This window comes from Lytechinus variegatus, chromosome 16, assembly GCF_018143015.1.
Source record: "Lytechinus variegatus isolate NC3 chromosome 16, Lvar_3.0, whole genome shotgun sequence".
NCBI classification, from domain to species: Eukaryota; Metazoa; Echinodermata; class Echinoidea; order Temnopleuroida; family Toxopneustidae; genus Lytechinus; species Lytechinus variegatus.
This window is the reverse complement of record NC_054755.1, coordinates 30547144-30567941: the sequence shown is the minus strand read 5'-3', so window position 1 is coordinate 30567941 and position 20798 is coordinate 30547144. Positions and strand designations below refer to the sequence as shown.

Sequence of the window (20798 nt, the reverse complement as noted above, 5' to 3'; positions counted from 1 at the left end):
GGTAAATTTTCAAGTTTCAGCTCGCAATATTGTTTTATCAATTACATGTATTATACCTAGTGTTATTGTAGCAGTAAAGCTAAATGTATACTTAAAATTTTAGTCTCGAGGACCACCCCTCCCCCTTACGAGAAGCCCCGAAAATATACCACGACCAAGAAAGTAGAAGAGAAAACAAAAAGAAAAAGTGGGAAATATGAAATTTTATAATCATCAAGTCAATCTAAAAGGGAGGGGGGAGGCAGGCACGGGCCGGATAAGTCTAGATCTGGACGTTTGTAGTTATTTGTTTGGAAAACACATACACCCCCACCCTCACACACACACCGTGGGGGTGTATGGGTCTGTGTGTGGTGTGCGCACGCGCAGTGAGTGCAGAGCTTTCCAAACAAATATTTACAAACGTCCAGATCTAGACTAGGGCCGGATGAGCCCCACCTGGACCCGCCATTGATAATCGTCCTTATGATATTAATATTGTTATTGCTCCTGTAGTCGGCATACGTTCCTGATCCATCAGTCAGGCGGAAAGCCGCTTCTTCTGGACACTAGCAAAGCTTCTGAATGCCCGCGACTTGATTCATTAGAGGAAACAACATTTGGGGATGCTTTCAGATCCAAAGCGCTTCCAGAATGGCCACCAGGACATGATGATATCGACATCAAACTGTTTAAGATTCCAAAAATCGGTAATTTAATATGTCTTTTACGCCCTTGTCTTAGCATGCTTAATAAGTGCTAAATATATAATTTTGGAGATTTTTTCCCCCACCCCAACAAAAACTTGATTTGAATAAAAAGAGAAAAAGTCAAAACGCATAACACAGACAATTTCATCAAAATCAGATGTAAAATAAGAAAGTTATGACATTTTAAAGTTTCACTTCATTTCACAAAACAGTTATATGCACATCTCGGTCAATATGCAAATGGGGAACTGATGACATCACTTCTCATTATTTCTTTTTTATTGTATTATATAAAATATTTTTATTTTCTCGTCAATGTCATGTGAAATGAAGTTTCATTCCTCCCTGAACACGTGGAATTCCATTATTTTAACATTTTGTGCTTCAGACAAGAAGGTCCTAATCATCAAATTTGTAAAAATTGAAATATTGTATAATTCAAACAATAAAAAACAAATAGTGTCATCATCGACTCTCTCATTTGGATGTAACTGGCTCGCTCATATAACTATTTCGTTAAAAATAAGCGAAACTTTGAAAGTCATAACTTTCTTATTTTACATCCGATTTTGATGAAATTTTCAGCATGGTGCTTGTCTGATTTTTTCTTTATCGATTCAAATCAACATTTTTCTGAGGTGGACTTGACCTTTAACGAAAGATTTTTTTTCATTTCTTGACTAGAGGCTATACACGAAGTAGCTTTCATCTCCACGTTTTTTCAAGTAACTTTGATATACACGTATATACATGTATATATATATATCTATATCTATCTATCTATCTATCTATATATATATATATATATATATATATATATATAACATATATGTATAAATTAGTGTAACTTCATGCACTACAGTTCTGTAGGAACAGCAAGAACGCTGGTCCCCCTCACTCTATTGCTCCAGTACATAATAGTGAACACTCTTTATATGGTGTTTTGCACTTGTCTTATTTGAGTTATAAATAAATAAATACACACACATATGTATATATATATATATATATATATATACACACACATATATATATATATATATATATATATAAAATGAGAATAAATTGAAATCATACATTTTGAAACGGAGCTCTTTTAAAAATGAAAGGCAAAGTCTTCGTCGGTGACAATGGTGTGACAAAAAAAAATATTTTTAACAATTATATGGCTATGAAGAAAAATGCATTCAGACATACTAACACTATTTCTTTCTAATATTCACCAATCAGGAAACAATAGTGAAAGGAGGCTACTCTACGTCATATTGCATGACAAAGCGTTGCGGTGTAGTGGTTCTGAATCTGGTTCCGTGGGTCGTTGGTTGACTTGGCTCATACCCCCGCTCCCTTCTTTCTTCACGCAATTCTTCCAAAACTACATGCTGACCTCAAGTTCAACGAAGGTAGGGGTGATGTATTTCTACCTTGAAATGCATCGAGCGAAAGGGCGCTAAGCAAATGTGACGAACGTTCATTAAGACCAGAAAATAAAGGCCAGGTTTCTCAATGAACTAATTTTATTGATGGATTTTTAAAGGGGTGGTCCGGGCTGAAAATGTTCATGGCCTAATAGATAGAGTAGAATTCACTAAGCAAAATACTGAAAAGTTCATCAAAATCGGTCAACAAATAATAAAGTTATTGAAGTTCAAAGTTTAGCAATATTTTGTGAAAACAGTCGTCATGAATATTCATTAGGTGGGCTGATGATGTCACATCTCCACTTTCCGTTTTCTTATGTTATTACATAAAATCATTATGTTGTCATTATTTCATACTTGTGTGAATAATATGTCTCCCTTATAATAAAATAAGTTGCAGCAATAAATATCTAATGCACTAAATCAGTTGTCAATCCAATTTTTCTAGTTCTTGGAGGAAAAAATTTGAATACACCTATTTTCATGTAATAAAATACAAAAGAACAAGTGGAGATGTGACATCATCAGCCCACCTAAAGAATATTCATGACAACTGTTTTCACAAAATATTGCTTAACTTCAAAATTCAATATCTTTGTTATTTGTTATCCGATTTTGATGAAATTTTCGGTATTTTGCTCAGTGAATTTTACTCTATCTACTAGACTATGAACATTTTCAGCCCAGACCACCCCTTTAAAGATCATCTCCCACCCTTTCATCACAATAAATACTTCCTGCTCTCAATCCTTAAAGGAGAATGAAACTTCTAGAACAAGATAGCTTGTGTGAAAAAAAAGAGAAATCAAAGAGACAGATCAACGAAAGTTTGAGAAAATTTTGGACAAATAATGAGAAAGTTATGAGCATTTGAATATTGCAATCACTAATGCTATGGAGATCCTCAATTCGGCAAGGATGTGTGATGTCACATGTGAACAACTTTCCCTTTGATGGACTATAAAATCCCCCCCAAATGTCTCTTTTTAGTTTTTCTTATGATGAACTCTTTATCCATGATGTATTCTTTAAATACCTGTATGTCATGCCCTCCTATAGAAAGAAAACATGATCTACTGATAGACTTAATAAAAGAGGCAATTTAAGTGAAATACATGCTAAAGTAATGGGTCGAGTTGTTTGCAAGTGACATAACACATCTTTGTCGTATTGCCAATTTGAGGATCTCTATAGCATTAGTGATCGCAATATTCAAATGCTCACAACTTTCTCATTACCATGATTACTTCAGGGACTCAGTTTTATAACTATGAGGGGAGCAATAAATAGCTCTAGATCATTTAAGGAGAGCGGTAGAGGAGCACTGCAAAAAGCTCTTCTTCATCATACAAGGGGAGCTTTTTGTCCAATTAACAAAACAGATGGAGGTAAGGATCATTGAGGAAATGTATGTACTATAAAGTTACAATCAACAACCAAAGGAAGTATTTGTAATCGTTTTACAATGTTTTGTAATTAGATTGTGTGTTATCAAAACCTGTTTGAGTTAGGTTTTGACTTTGGCTTAAAGTTAAGTAACTAACAATTTTTTTTTTCAGGGGCTCCATTTTAAATTTTTTTGGCAAATTTCGGGGGCTACTTTTGCATTTCGGGGGCTCTTTTTAAATGCTACTTTTTGTATTTTGAGGAATACCTGTTCACTTATTAATGAATTATTACTTTTTGTTCAATATTGTATGATTTTTAAAGTTATTTTTCATGCTTAGAATCTTGGATGTGGGTGTGTGTGGGTGAGTGCGTGTGTGTGTGACTGTGAGTTGGACTTGGATATACCTGTTCACTTATTAATGAATTATTACTTTTTGTTCAATATTGTATGATTTTTAAAGTTATTTTTCATGCTTAGAATCTTGGATGTGGGTGTGTGTGGGTGAGTGCGTGTGTGTGTGACTTGATACCTGTTCACTTATTAATGAATTATTACTTTTTGTTCAATATTGTATGATTTTAAAGTTATTTTTCATGCTTAGAATCTTGGATGTGGGTGTGTGTGGGTGAGTGCGTGTGTGTGTGACTTGATACCTGTTCACTTATTAATGAATTATTACTTTTTATTCAATATTGTATGATTTTTAAAGTTATTTTTCATGCTTAGAATCTTGGATGTGGGTGTGTGTGGGTGGATGTGGGTGAGTGCGTGTGTGTGTGTGTGACTGTGAGTTGGACTTGGATATAAATGAATTCAATATCTAATTTCTACTCCATCTATTCCAGTACAAATACCCTGTACTCAGCCATGTACATGTAATAAAGGCCCACATCCCCTAACTTTTCCTGAAGTTCTTTGAAAACGCAGATCTCCATGAAAATTTCATTTCTCTATTGGGGAGTCTAAATTCGGTGAGAATGTATTCATTAAGAACTTAAATATACATGACAATGAAGAAATCATCAAACTTTATTGGCAGTTTTGAATAATATTCATGAAATGTAAACTCTGTCTGAAACAGAAAATCACCATCATTGAGGCCTTTACTGAGTGAATTGTCCCCCAGAGCTCTGGCAGAGACAGAGCTCTAACTGGCGAGCTAGTAAAAGCGCCAATGCGTGAGCTGGGCCGCCAGCCTTGTAAAATAGATGGAGCTTTGTTTGATGATTTATTGTCTGATATAATACCTCATCCCTTAGAAAAAGAAAATAAATGATTTTTTAGTCATAATTAATAAATAAGGTAACTTATTTTGAAAGTTAATAGGCCTAAGCCGTTTTGAAAAGCAAAGCCGAATGACAACTCACCAATGCTAGGTTACAAGTCGCAGGGATTTATTTCCTGTGTAATTCGAATTATTTAATCACAGAATCGTGATATCTGTAGGGGAAACATGTGCATTCGAAATTGCACATGGTGGTAGTCATAATGGACCCCTATACATGCAACTGTTTCCCGACCGTTGCATTGATTTTTTTTTCCGTACTTGGTACCATGTGTATGGAAATACGTGGTACAGAAAAAATAACGCAACGTCGGCATTTGAAACTGCGCTACTCGCGCTATTTTTAAGGATTATTCATGACTTTGAGTGTTGGTTTTTGGATTATTTTAAATGGTAAGCAGAGCTCGAGCATATTGAGTTGTTATTCACTCGGCAATAAGCATGATTTGGGGTGATTTCAAGGGCGACTTTAGGCATTTCCGCGCAGGTCAACGATCGCGAGGCGCGCTATTAATCGCGCTACCAAAAATGGATTAAGGCGCGCATGTAGCGCGCGATCGCTCTCGCGCGCCTTAAAATCGAATCCCTGATTACTTGTCTGATTTTTCTCAAACTTGTGTTGATTGACCGGATTCTTCGATTTTTCTGTTTTCACACAAGCTATTTTGTTCCAAAGGTTTCATTTTCCTTTAAGACCAGAAAATAAAGGCCGGTTTTCTCAATGAACTAATTTTATTTATGGATTTTTGAAGATCATCTCCTACCCCTTCATTACAGTAAATACCTCCTGCTCCCAATCCTTGATTTATCCCTCCTGTAGGCGGAAATCTAACGAAGGAGAACAGAGTTTTAATTTTTTTTCTCACAGTGTTGACATTTTGATATTACATGGGAGCAGCAAATTATCCCATTTCTACATGACAAAAAAAGTTGAGTTGGTATTTCCCATAGTGTTTAGCACTATTTCACAGTGAAGTGCATTGAAAAGTAAAATCCACTCCTGAAATATAATAAAATACAAAAGAAGTATTGAGTTGGTGACGTCATCAGTCCCCTCATTGGCATACCGACCAGGATGTGCATATAGTTTTTTTTGTAAAATCAAGCGAAAATTCAAAATGTCATAACTTTCTTATTTTACATCCGATTTTGATGAAATTTTCAATGCTTGTTGGATTTTCCTCTTTCAATTCAAACCAAGTTTCTGTGAGGGTGAACTTGTCCTTTAAGTTTATCATGAAACACATTATCTCATACACGATTGAATGAAATGCATTTTAAGCCATCATGATCCATTGATCGCCACAATAATATGGACCTTGCTATGAGGAGATGCTTGCTTGGTACAGGAAAAAAAACCTTGCTATTCTTGGGGAAAAGTTCTTTAAGCTTTCGTAAATATGCCCCCTACTAATGTTATCTTGTTTATTTTAATCAAATGGACCCCTCGGTCAAAAAGTTGCGACTTAATAGCTTACAGTAGCTGCATGATCCAAGCAATCACTTCAATGTAATTTCATCATGTATATACTATGTTGTAATTTTATATGTATCTGTTTTAATATTGGTAAATAAAAAAAAAATCTTTGTTTAAATAAATCTCATATGTTTCAGGATCGTCAAAATGAGATGCCAATTCTCTCAAATGAGCTGCTCCAGAGTTTGAGTGAGGTTGACGAAACCATCCCCATGGAAACAAACAGCAGCGAGCCAATCAAAGAAGCGAGGGAGATATTCTCATCACCGGCATGTTTGAATGCATCTTTCCCAATGGCAGGGTAACATTAAATCTGATTCTAATTTACATAATATAATTGATTTATTCGAATGAAAATAATGACGAAAATGATAATAATACATCGAATTGATAAAGGTAAAGTACCGGGGGGGCTACTTTCATTCACAAGTCCACTGTTTGAAGAGTTGACTCCTGAATAAAATAGCGGGATAAACACGGCAAAAGGCGTCAAATTGGGGCACTGTGACAAAAGTGCGCATCTGAACATTTTTTTAAATACACACGGTAAAAAAATTGTAATTTATACAGGAAATTTGCATGAACCGTAGGTTCAACCGCTGGTTTTAAAAACCACCTTTGTGAATTCGGGCCATTGAATTTGATGGTACACTCTCCATCTAATTAAATGCTCAATGCGCTTTAGAGCAAATTAGAGTAAGAGAAGAACAAGGATTCATGACAATCTTTTGGTTGTTGGTCAAGAGGAATCAAGAGACACTGTTTTAGGTTGCCCCTGAATATGCTGGAGGTGGCCACTGGCGTCTGCCTTTCACTCCGTGGATAAGAATTAAACAGGGTCGGCCCTGTAAAGGTCCATGATGTCGTTGAAGTCGGAACTTAAATAAGTATAAAAACAACCAACATAATATTTTTTTTATTATATCAAGAATTAATAGAATATCAACCCTTCCCAGAAAAGTTATTACAATCAGAGATTTTATTTAGCCCAGAGTGACAAAAAATATTGGTTAAACTTCAAAACCCGCGTCCAGTCAAATAAATCTAATGATGCTAGTGAATAATAAATCAAGAGCTGAGGGTCAAACCTATAGCATTTATCAATTTTTCAATGTCATTATTTTAGGCCACATGCCGATAACGACTTGGATATTGATTTGAAGGCGGCAAGGAAGGCTTTCAAACTGATCGCCTCGAAGGAGATACTTCTTGAATGGGTAATATGTGAGGCTTTTGCTTTGTGACGTCGTATATAAGCAATTATCCCATAATTGTGCAATATCAAACGCGTAATTCTTTTTTCAATGGTTCATAATGACCAAAAGATTTTTTTTTCTTGCAAAAGTGAAACAATTTTCATTTGTATATAATATGAAATTTCATCTGGTATTTTAATAAACGACGTCTGGGAAGCTGCTCTCATATTGTGTCACGAATTAAAAAAAAATGATTTTAATACCTTTATTGTCTCACCTGCGAAGCAAAGTGAGACTATAGGCGCCGCTTTTCCGACGGCGGCGGCGACGGCGGCGGCGGCGGCGGCGGCGGCGGCGGCTGCGGCGGCGGCGTCAACATCAAATCTTAACCTGAGGTTAAGTTTTTGAAATGACATCATAACTTAGAAAGTATATGGACCTAGTTAATAAAACTTGGCCATAAGGTTAATCAAGTATTACTGAACATCCTATTAGAGTTTCATGTCACATGACCAAGGTCAAAGGTCATTTAGGGTCAATGAACTTAGACCATGTTGGAGGAATCAACATCGAAATCTTAACCTGAGGTTAAGTTTTTGAAATGTCATCATAACTTAGAAAATATATGGACCTAGTTCATGAAACTTGGAAATAAGGTTAATCAAGTATCACTGAACATCCTGCATGAGTTTCACGTCACATGACCAAGGTCAAAGGTCATTTAGGGTCAATGAACTTTGGCCGAATTGGGGATATCTGTTGAATTCCCATCATAACTTTGAAAGTTTATGGATCTGATTAATGAAACTTGGACATAATAGTAATCAAGCATCACTGAACATTTTGTGCAAGTTTCAGGTCTCATGATTAAGGTCAAAGGTCATTTAGGGTCAATGAACTTTGGCCGAATCGGGGGTATCTGTTGAATTACCATCATAACTTTGAAAGTTTATTGGTCTAGTTCATTAAACTTGGACATTAGAGTAATCAAGTATCACTGAACATCCTGTGCGCGTTTCAGGTCACATACCAAGGTCAAAGGTCAATGAACTTTGGCCGAATTGGGTGTATCTGTTGAATTACCATCCTAACTTTGAAAGTTTATGGATCTGATTCATGAAACTTGTACATAAGAGTAATCAAGTATCACTGAACATCCTGTTCGAGTTTCAGGTCACATAATCAAGGTCAAAGGTCATGTAAGGTCAATGAACTTTGGCCATGTTGGGTTTTTTTGTTGAATAACCATCATATCTCTGTAAGTTTATTGGTCTAGTTCATAAAAAGTGGACATAAGAGTAACCATGTATCACTGAACATCTTGTGCGAGTTAGAGTAGTATTCAAAGTCAGCACTGCTGCTATATTGAACTGCGTGATGCAGGTGAGACGGCCAGAGGCATTCCACTTGTTTTTATTTACAATGGCTTTTTCTTAAGCCTTCACCAATATCTTTTTTATCATTATTTTTCTGCTTTTTTACAAGAACATTCGTTAAGGTGAACTTTCTCTTTAACCGTTTGGAGAACTTAATAAATGGTTTGTTAATTTCGCATTATATATATATATATATATATAAACAGTCCCGTAGCAAGGATTTTTTTCAACGGGGGCTGTATTTTGTAAATATTGAACCACTTACGATTTGTTCTTATCCCCTCCCCCCTCCCCGGTTATTACCTCTCCCACCCTCTCTCTTTCTTTCCAATGCTTTTCGGGTTTTTTTTTTTCTTCTGTAACTCCTTTCTCTCTCTCTAATTCTCTCTTTTATGTTACAGATAGCTGAAGTCGTAACCAATGACATGTGCAGAACCATCCAACTTGAACAGCTGACCGATATGGACCTTCAATTTTTCTTCATTCTTCTCGAGTGCCCTATTTTTCACTATCCTCAATTTCCGTGGTGCCGGAAGGTTTTGACCGCTCTAGGAAAATTGTTGATATCTGGTAATAATAATTAGAATTACGGTAATGGTATGAAGTAGGGAGGGATTATACGAACCTTTTGAAGCATTTTGATAACACCTCTCGACTGAGCTATATTCTTCGGCAATATACTGGCTGAAAGGAGACCAGCGGTTGAAGAAGAGAGCCTGACGAACCGTCCGGTGCCTTGACGAAATGCGGGTGAATGCAAAATCGAGCGACTTGAGCTGCAATTCAGGTTCCCAAAGGCACAGTGAATGGCTCTTTCACCTGGGTTTGTTCAATATCATATTAGTCTTTTCTTTACTAGTCGCTCGGTTTCTGATGAACGCGTCATATCTGACAAGGGGCCTTGTCTATTAATGCAACGGCTTCTGGAGATCTCGTTTGACATGTTTGAAGACAAAGTGCAACATTCCCCACACGAATTTAAACCTTTTTAAATAAAAAGATGAATGAATAATTTATGCGACAATTCTGTATAGACCCCTGTTCAGTTGGGCTTCAAAGTGCAATTAGGGCCTATAAGCAATCATAATAGGCAATTTGCCGATTATTACCGTGTTTACACAGTGACTCGGCGCGCGGAGGTTCGACACGCAGCCCGTGCTCAACACGGCAATTTATTGCTGTGTAAACGCGATCAGTATGACCCGCGAGCCGAGTCAGACTCGCCCATTTCTTGTGTGTAAACAGAGAACATTGTCGAACTTCCAAGACCATGATGACCTATAGGTAAAAAACACAGCATATTTCCCGCATCTGCGACGTCTATTCTATCTACTCCCGTTTGTGATCCACGGGCCGTGTCGAATTCCCCATTTTTTGTCTCACCTGCGAAGCAAAGTGAGACTATAGGCGCCGCTTTTCCGACGGTGGCGGCGGCGGCGGCGACGGCGACGGCGGCGGCGGCGTCAACATCAAATCTTAACCTGAGGTTAAGTTTTTGAAATGATGTCATAACTTAGAAAGTATATGGACCTAGTTCATAAAACTTGGCCATAAGGTTAATCAAGTATTACTGAACATCCTATTAGAGTTTCATGTCACATGACCAAGGTCAAAGGTCATTTAGGGTCAATGAACTTAGACCATGTTGGAGGAATCAACATCGAAATCTTAACCTGAGGTTAAGTTTTTGAAATGTCATCATAACTTAGAAAATATATGGACCTAGTTCATGAAACTTGGACATAAGGTTAATCAAGTATCACTGAACATCCTGCATGAGTTTCACGTCACATGACCAAGGTCAAAGGTCATTTAGGGTCAATGAACTTTGGCCGAATTGGGGATATCTGTTGAATTACCATCATAACTTTGAAAGTTTATTGGTCTAGTTCATTGAACTTGGACATTAGAGTAATCAAGTATCACTGAACATCCTGTGCTCATTTCAGGTCACATGACCAAGGTCAAAGGTCAATGAACTTTGGCCGAATTGGGTGTATCTGTTGAATTACCATCATAACTTTGAAAGTTTATGGATCTGATTCATGAGACTTGTACATAAGAGTAATCAAGTATCACTGAACATCCTGTGCGAGTTTCAGGTCACATGATCAAGGTCAAAGGTCATGTAAGGTCAATGAACTTTGGCCATGTTGGGGTTTTTTGTTGAATAACCATCATATCTCTGTAAGTTTATTGGTCTAGTTCATAAAAAGTGGTCTAGTTCATTAAACTTGGACATAAGAGTAACCATGTATCACTGAACATCTTGTGCGAGTTAGAGTAGTATTCATAGTCAGCACTGCTGCTATATTGAACTGCGTGACGCAGGTGAGACGGCCAGAGGCATTCCACTTGTTGTTTCAATTTAAGCGCGATCACAGTTGCCCTCTTCGCAGCGTTCGACCCTGCTTGCGGATTCAACACTCAAGCAGAGTAGTGTGTATCGACAATTGACCCACATCCCAGATTACATTGTAGATCAAGAATTGATGAAGAAGTGATTTTATTTGTATTTCATGCGAAGGTCACGGCAAACGGAACGTCTTAAGTCGATTGGAAAGGTGGTGGGCATACGAACCCGCGTCCTTTCACGGAACAGTGGCTACCTATCGGGGAGCTATCAGCATGCTCGCAGAAAACAGTGTTCTCCAAGCGGATGAACAGGACAACTTCAAGACGTACCTCAACGTTCTACAATGCCTTCACGAGGTAAAGTTGTAAATTATTTCAGGGTCAATGAACTTTGAAAATTTAGGGGTACTTTTTTCAAATGTACTAATAATTTTAAAAGTTAATTAAAAGAACGCTAATCTTGAAAAAATACCATAACACTAAAACATCAGAGAAAAAGAATCAGAAAGGCGTAAATTTTTAATGAACGCCCTTAAACTTAAGCAGCAACAACAATAACGACATCGTCATTTCCCTTCACGAGTCTCAGGTCACATGATTAGGTCAAAGGTTATTTAGGTCGGTAAATGTTTACCATGTTGGGGGTATCAACATTGAAATCTCAACCAAGGCAAAGTTTTTGAAGTGCCATAATAACTTTAAAACTACATTTATCTGTTTCATGAAACTTGAGTTTCAAGTAACATGATCAAGGTCAAAGACCATTTAGGGTCAATGAGTTTTGACCTTGTTGTGGTATTAGCATTAGAACTTAACTAAGATTAAGTTTTTGAAATATTGTAACTTAGAAAGTAAATGGAATTGTCTTACGAAACTAGGGCATAAGGGTATATCATGTATCACTGGTCATTATGCATGAGTTTCATGCAGGTCACATGGCCAAGGTCTTAGGTCATTTAAGGTCAATTAACTTTGACCATGCTTTGGGTATTGACGTTTGAATTTTAAGTGACTTTCTTGAATGGGTTTCCGGTCACATGATTAAGGTCAAATGTTATCTATGTCAATTAGAATTTAGATTACGTAAGGGATACTTTTTTTTAAATGTCACCATAACATTAAAAAGTTGGATCCAATTCTTGAAACTTGGACTTACGGCTAATCAACTATCACTGATCATCCTGCACGAGCTTCAGGTCACATGATTAAGGCCATTGGTCATTTGTTAACCAATTCTTGAAACTTGAACATAAGGCTAATCAGGTATTACTGATCATCCTGCACGAGCTTCAACGCACATGATTAAGGCCAGTGGCCGTTAACCAAGGTGAAACATAACCTTGAAAGTAAATGGGTCTATTGCATGACACATAGACAAGAGGGTTGTCCGAATTTCGGGTCATATGATCAAGATCATAGGTCATTTAGGGTCAATGAACTTAGTATTTTATTGGTGTTTTTACGAATAAGTATTTTACTACCACATGAATGTTATTTTATGAATAAATATTTATCTTTGCTGTTTCCTAACTCAGCGCTGATACTATATTGAATCGTGTAAAGCAGACGCGACTCTCAGGGCCATCCCACTCTTGATTGTTTCCTTAACTTATTAATATAATTATATGATATTCTTTATATATATATATATATATATATATATATATATATATAGAAATATATTTGAGATCAGTAGTATGGAGAGGGCCGTAGCAAGGTCAATACCCGTCTTCATCAAGCTTTCGGGCACATGCCCTTCATCAGGATCTAAACCAATATATGAAATACAAAATATAGGCCTACTAATAACAATGGTAAATACAATGCAATGTAATCTATTACGGAGATAAGTTATTATAGTCCATAAAAAATAATCAATTATACATGCAAGGTAAATAGTAAGTCAATATGCAACGAAGTATATAGTATATAGTTACCGTAGGGTCCGTAAGTATAGCGTATTGTTGACAGTAAAGTTAAGTGTGAAGTGAGGTCAGGTGTGGAGGGTGAGTTCATTAAAGGGTGACGGGGGTCACCCTTTAATGAACTCAACATATATTTATATACATATATGTATATATATATATATATATATATAGGATAATTCATTTTTTTTTCTATAATTGAATAGATCAATATCAATGTTTTAACATCATTGATGTTAAAACATTCTACCTGACTCAACCGTGACATATATATATATATATATATATACATATATACATATATATATAGCATAATTCATTATTTTTCTATTTGTAATTTAATAGATCAATATCAAGCACGACATCATTAATTTTAAAACATTCTACCTGACTCACCTGAACGCAAGCGGTCTGGAAGAGGATTTGGAACGCTCCATGCAACATCAACCTCGATGGAGAGTCTCGAAGTACTTTCTCTCGGTAAATCAGTTGGAGTGTTCGCACTGCGACGCAGAACGCTTTCAAGAACTAAAGGCCACCGCACACCTTACGACCCGACTGGTCGGCGACTGGCTTGCGACTGAGTGAGGGGAGATGAATCGCAAGGCAGTCATAAGCCTCGACACCGCACACCTTGCTTTTTAGCTTAGCATCTGAGTAATTGCACTTACTGCTGCGTATGCGCGTTTTTATCATAGTACGCGTAATGCAACTCTGCTGTCTGATTGGCTGGAGGTGGATTGAGCTTGCGATCCAGTCATAAAGATTCGACATGTCAAATTCTTCCGATTTTCCTTGTGACTTGTCTCTGACGGGTCTGCGACGCTCAAGCTGACAAGAGCTGTGACGTCACATCTCCCCTCACCCAGTCGCAAGCCAGTCGGCGACCGGTCGGGTCGGAAGGTGTGCGGTGGACTTAAGACAATGTCAAATACCTTTCCTGACAAGAAGCAACCAAGACACCTTTGTCGAAAATTGTTGAATCAAAATAGCAGATTCGTCCGGACCTGGAATCTGGGCAAAAGGCATATTTGCAATTTGTCGTCAGCTCCCAAACTTAGGACGAAACTGTTGTCGCGGTTCACCGATTTTCGACAATGACCTCCCACTCTCTCAGCTTTTCATGGTGATTTAAGGACGTTCCACAGTTAAAGTGAAATCCATGTCATTTTCACCAAACTTTGCACATAGATACTTTAGAACCTTAATATTCGAAACATGCAAAAAAATAACATAGGTCCATGTGCTTGATTTTTTGCTATAGAGCTTCAAAGTTCACCCAAATTGATGTTCCTAAGAATTGCGCATTCAAAATTTTTTGGCATTTTTAGACCGCCCAAGATTACTACAATGAGTTTAAACCTCTGCTACTCAGTCAAAATACATGAAAAAGTCATCAGATTTCGCAAGAGAGTGCTATTTGCTTGCAATTTTAAGTTTAACAGCACTGTCAGTTCTTAAAAATGGCGTAAAAGATAACAAAATCCCAATCTGAAAAATGTAAAATTTCAGTAACAAATTACAAACATACAATAAATGCTGCACTTTATTCAAAATCCATGTCATTTTCACCAAAATTTGCAGAGTTGTAGAGGAAGGTATACTTAAGAGGTACAAACATTAAAAGATAGGGGTTCATGTGCTTGTTTTTAAACTATCAGCATTTTTATGAGAGCAAATGTGCTTTTTAAAACACCAAAATTTCGCCGAATGCTTAGTATCTATGTGAAGAAAAAATCAAAACCACTTTACCATTTATTCAAACTCGGGGTAATATTCGTGATTCTTGGCAGCACTGCAGAGTAAAGTATTTTGAAATTGTAGAGAATATTTTTTGAATGGTCCACGGAATAATTCCATTTTTAGCTTCATGAAATAGCGCATCGGATCTGCAGTTAAAGTGCAGAAGATGAGAAAAATCAGCTCATACCCGCAGCTAATTAATCACCTGTTCATCAATTGTGACGTCAGCGCGCAGAGTGTAAACTATGCTCAGATCATAATGCGCACAAACATAACTGTGGAACGTCCTTAACTTGCATTCTCAATACATTTACTTTGTCATTGAATTCGTTCTGCGGTGCGGTGCGAAATCTAAGGAAAAGTTCATCACTTAATATTTAAAAGACCAGTGCTCTTTTTAACACAAGATCAAACACGTCATGCACTCATAATGCGAAACCGGGGACATTAATGGTAATGGTATACTCTTCGCAACACTCAAAACATACATGACATAATCATGGTAATGATTTATCAATTCAAAGGAAGACGATTGGGCCTATTAAATACCCCTTGTTTTGTGCTGCATTCTAGTATATCCGATAAGCGACTCTTATTGTGATAAGAAATGAAGTGGGAATGCTGGTTATTGTAATTTTCTCAACCTTTTGTTTTCTCCGTTTCAGTTGGCACATTCCATTCAACTTCGATTTAACAATATCATTAATGCAGTCATGTAAAAAAAAAAATCCGTTCGATTATTAACAGTAGCATGAATTTAAATAATTCTGTTCGATTATTAACAGCAACATGGATATGACGTCATACAAAAATTGTGGAATATTTTTCATGTTGCATCAAAAGAATGTAAGTTTTATTTGCATTATTAATACCAACGTGTGCTCGTGTTAAAAAATCTGAATGCAGCATCATTTGTAACTAGCATAATCTTGATAGTTGTGAAGACAAACTTTTTATTTTATAAAATCCTGCTGATATTGCTTGTTCTTTTGAAGTTCATTCAAGCTGAGAGATTTTCTTGGTTGTCCTATCCATTCCTTATTGATCTGAAAACCAAGGCATACCTGTTGGAATCACAATGCAAGAGAGAGCAAAATGTACGTATAGCAATCAACAAAATTATTATTTTTTATGAACATTCATTGTGTCATTGCGTTTACATATAAATTTTGCTAATTCGCTGAATAATAAATACTATGTAAACAAGTGTGTAGAGCGAGCTCAAATGTTTGTTTGCCATTCAGTCCTTTAAAGGAGGCGGGGGGGGGGGGGCGTCGTTGTGTGCAAACTTCCTAAACCTCGATATATTATAATTTCAGAATAAAATTGATTCCGTTTTGAATGGTAATGATGAAATTTATAGCATCACTACGAAGAATGATAATATGGGAAAATATGAAACAAGATAATTGTCCCTTCAGTGACTAAAAGAAAAATTAGGGTTAAGAACCCTATACCAATCAGTACTATTTTTAACTGTTATTTTTTTTGTATGATATTTATCACTATTTTTGCTAAAATTATTTTCGTCTGTAATAATATGAATAGTTCCTTATAAACATCAATATCACCATTATTTCCATCATTTTATTATTATTATTATTCATTATTATTATCCTTCTTATTGTTATCATTATTATAATTTTTATCATTATTTACGGGAGGAGGAGGAAAAAAGAATACATAGATAAAGGACAAAAAAAAACAACCTCGGCTTAAGTGTTGAAACTTTTTTTTTACAACTTTTTATCTAAAAAAAAAACATCCAGAATGCCGTGGAAACTAAAATAGATACTATTCGACGTGATTTAAAGCAACACATTCCACAGATATTCCCCGGAATTACCCTGAATTCCCGGGAGTTCTCAATCCTCTTTGAATATCCGTGTGATAATATGCCTCCTCCACGCCTTTACCTTGTTGTGAATCGGGATCACATCTTCGGAGGAAGGGTACGGCAACAACTCTTAGAGATGCTGACGAGACCCAGGACTGATCGTCAGATGCCGCTCATGGTCGTCTTTGAAGGGGAAAGAGGTATTGACGAAGGAGCGTTGAGTCTGGTGAGTAGCGATCACATCTAGAAAAGTAAAGTAATAGTGAGGTAACACCCACAAGATAGTGGTCTTGGAAGTGTATTTATGAAAAGTTATTGACATGGCGCCATCGATCTCGCTATATATGATGCCACAACGACATACTTTTCTAAATCGACATGAAATGTCTCGTCAAGTCGATTGCACTTCAAAGCATCGATAGTGAGGTCTTAAAATGTAAAAAAAACAAGGATTATATGACAATATCTTCAGTATTCTTTCATTTCAATTCATTTTATTCAATCATTTATAAATCAATATATGGATACAAATCATACATGAATGCACAATTACAGAAAATGATATTCTGAATGTCTAATTTTGCTAAGCTGGCTGTGGAGTGGGCTAAATAAAATGATTATATCCTTGTTTAACTCGGCGAAAATGCACCGTGTCTCGTGTGCCTCTGTTGTTGAATATACAGGAATTCTTCAGGCTTGTTTTCCATGACCTCCTGGATCCGGAAAAGCACGATATTTTCCGATATATTAACGAAGAGGACCCGACTCAGTCAAAAGTCTGGTTTCGAGAGGTACGTACAGTATCTTTATCATTACAAAAAATATTCATATGCCTAGATCTAGATATGCTTGTCTGAACTTAATAATTATATAGCGCTCATACCTTTGGCCGACATTGAAAGGAATCTTATGTGGGCAACAATAGCAAAAGTCATTTCTCAAACAGGACGTCATGATTGTCATTAGTAGTACACAGTAGTAGAAGTAGTAGCAGTAGCAGGCCCCTCAGTGATGGCAGTTTGTCAACTGAAGAGGCTACCGTTCTGAAATAAGAGTGGAAAGAAATGAATAAATAGTAGTTGTAGTAGGAGTAGTAGAAGTCGGAGTAGTATGGGTAGTAATAATAGTAATAGTAGTAGTAGAAGTAGTAGAAGTAGTAGTAGAAGAAGTAAAAAAAGTAATATAGCAGAAGTAGTATTAAAATTAACAGTAGTAAAATAGTAGTAGTAGTAGTAGAAGTAGTATTAGTTGCAGTAGCAGCAATAGTAGTAGCAATAGTAGTAGTAGTAGTAGTAGAGTATTAGTATTAGTATTAGTAGTAGTAGTAGTAGTATAGTTATTACTATCATTATTATTATTATTGATATCACTTTAATCTTTATTATTTTTATTATAACTATCTTTACTATTGCCATATCCTCATGATCATCAATAGTTGTTAGCCAATGTACATTGTTACAAAACAAATTAGTAATGTAGACATGATTATTTCTAATATACAACTCTGAAAGCACAAAGCTATTTAATAAGACGGATAGTTTGAAGAATTAATTATCGCTTGAAATTTTCGTTTCTTTTCAATTTTTCTGTGTAAGTGATGTAATTGTTCTTATTTGAATGAAATGACAGGAATGCTCGAGCATTGATAATGCGAAGATATGTGGTCTTCTACTTGGATTATCACTGTACAACAAGGCATTTGTACCCATACCGGCTTTTCCACAAGTCCTCTATGCAAAGCTGCTCGGAAAGGGGTATAAATCAGTCGTTTGCTACTTTTCATTGAACTCTCAATACATTCATATAGATTGACTGACAGATACAGGGGTCAAACATGCCAACATGTAGGAATGAAGTAAATTATGCATCGTAAAATAAAAAGTGAGCTCACAGGTCTTTTGAAAGGAGCCGTTTCATAAATTTGGTTGTAAATTGCGCAAGACATTACGATTGACGTCATATTCTTGTGCTAATACATCTAAACGATGCTTATTTTAAAATTCAAGACTTTTTATCACCAATGTATTAACCCTTGTACTTGTTTAAGTTTACTCACTTTATCTAAAAAGAAGAAATTATTTTTAACCTGAAGTCATGGTCCTGAAGCACCCAACACCGGTACGCAGCACCCCTGAAAATTAGTTTTTTTGTGGTGAAAACTTTTTTTGTCTTTGTGTTGATAAACCAGCACCCTCTCTTTAAAAACTTGGGGCCTGGCCCCTGCCTCGCGTACTTCTTTTTAATAATGCAAGTTCTGTCTTATATTTCTATAATCATCTATATGTAGTCCTGGTAGTGAGATGGAGGAATTAGAAAAGCTGGATAAGGAATTCGCGGATCAAATGAAGAAACTCCTCGATAGCTCGGAGGAAGAGGTACAGGGGATTTGCTACGGTGAGGAGATAGAGCTCGATGATGGACGACTCGTGGACGTCACTAAAGAAAATGTGTAAGAACGAATTAAGCAGTCATGTTTTAAATGTTAAATAAAAGCATGTAGTTGGAAAAAATTGTTTTTTTTAATTCACTAAGAGTTAGAACTGGAATCATTTGCAGGGACGTGATATAATAGTAAAAGAGATGGGAGTAGAAGAAGAAGTAGTAGAACTTATAAACGTATCAGCAGCAGCAGCAGCAATAGTATCAGCAGAAGCAACTGCTGTAGTAGTAGTAGTAGTGGTGATGGTATATCACTACTACTACTACCGCCGCGGCGTTAGTAGTAGTAGTAGTAGTGATATGTAGTACAAGTAGTAGTTGTAAAAGAAGCAGTAATAGTAGTACAGTAGTAGTAGTAGTAGCAGTAGTAGTAGTAGTAGTAGTAGTAGTAGTAGTAGTAGTAGTAGTAGTGGTAGCAGTAGTATTAGTAGAATGAGTAGTAGTAGTAGTAGTAGCGGAGTAACAGTAGCAGAAGTAGAAGAAGTATAGTAGAGAGAGTAGCAGTAGCAGAAGTAGTAGAAGTAGTAGTAGTAGTAGTACTACTACTACTACTACTGCTGCTGCTGCTACGACTACTACAACTACTACTACAACTACTACGAGTCCTACTACTACTACTATTCATCTATTTCTTTATTTTCTTAATTTGATGAATCTGACAATAGACGCCTGTATGTCGAGAAGAAGATACGGCATTATCTCGCTCCGTCACAGTTTGCGGCATTCAAAGACGGGTTCTATTCTTTGTGGGATGCCAAAATCCTGGGTATCTTCAGACCTGTCGAGTTCGAAGCTCTTATCAATGGCGAGAACTACTTCGATTGGAAGGATCTAGAGATGGTAGGTTGCCAACACTCGAAGATTGCCTTCCTTGATATAATAATTAGACCAGGGGCCTGTTGCATACATGTAAAACTTTTTACCTGAGAAAACTCTGGTAAAAACTGAAAACAAAACTGAAAAAGGTTAGTCTGATTTCTGCCACTAACTTTAACACAGGGCAAAAACTCCGGTGAAAACAACCTGCTGAGTTTTCTCAGGTAAAAAGTTTTATGCAACGTGCCCCAGGGGAGCGTTTGAAAGGAGTTGCCCCGTTTTATCCGACAGTTACCATAGTAGCAGTGCTTCTCAGTCAATCAGAATCACAGAAAATTGTCAGATCTGACAACCTGTCGGACAATACTGTTGATGAAACGGTCCCCTGGAAATTTCCCACTGGAAGGTTCTGTAGTGTACGATACCTTATTAGATCATAAAGGGCTTGGTGAGAGGCCGTCACCCTAAATTAATTCTCCCGGAAAGACCTATAAATAAATGTTGAATAGGTTATTATTTCCAACCATAATACATTAATGAGGTTGGCATCGAGTCATGTTCAAATTGCTTAACCTACAGCATGTCCAGGAATTCCGTACTTGAGCAGTTTGGGTTTAGAGTGTATTCTGCTCCTAATGAACGGAAGTACAAGCCCGTCCACGAAACGATTGTTGATGGTCCTTCGATAATTTTACACAAGTGACAGTTTAAGCCAGATTTTGGTGACTTAAAAAACAACAACAAATGCACCCCTAGTTACCAAGAATGCGTTTAGCATTTCCTATTATTTGAATGCAGGAAAAAAAGAGCATCATCAATCAAATGCTCTGCTCACGGGCATACTAGGTG

The 20798-nt window shown here is 36.7% G+C and overlaps 1 protein-coding gene across 1 annotated transcript in view; it reads left to right on the top strand.

The window, feature by feature from the left end:
• The window catches only part of LOC121430034 (probable E3 ubiquitin-protein ligase HERC3), a 35051-nt gene that overhangs the window by 12213 nt on the left and 2040 nt on the right, over positions 1-20798 (top strand). Inside the window, exons 8-20 of the mRNA XM_041627304.1 lie at positions 496-689; positions 1920-2092; positions 6400-6563; positions 7389-7479; positions 9236-9404; positions 11362-11546; positions 13460-13594; positions 15853-15954; positions 16627-16920; positions 17378-17485; positions 18324-18448; positions 18982-19143; positions 19799-19973. Coding sequence (XP_041483238.1) covers positions 496-689; positions 1920-2092; positions 6400-6563; positions 7389-7479; positions 9236-9404; positions 11362-11546; positions 13460-13594; positions 15853-15954; positions 16627-16920; positions 17378-17485; positions 18324-18448; positions 18982-19143; positions 19799-19973 — 2077 coding nt within the window. The remainder of the gene's footprint in view (positions 1-495; positions 690-1919; positions 2093-6399; positions 6564-7388; positions 7480-9235; positions 9405-11361; positions 11547-13459; positions 13595-15852; positions 15955-16626; positions 16921-17377; positions 17486-18323; positions 18449-18981; positions 19144-19798; positions 19974-20798) is intronic.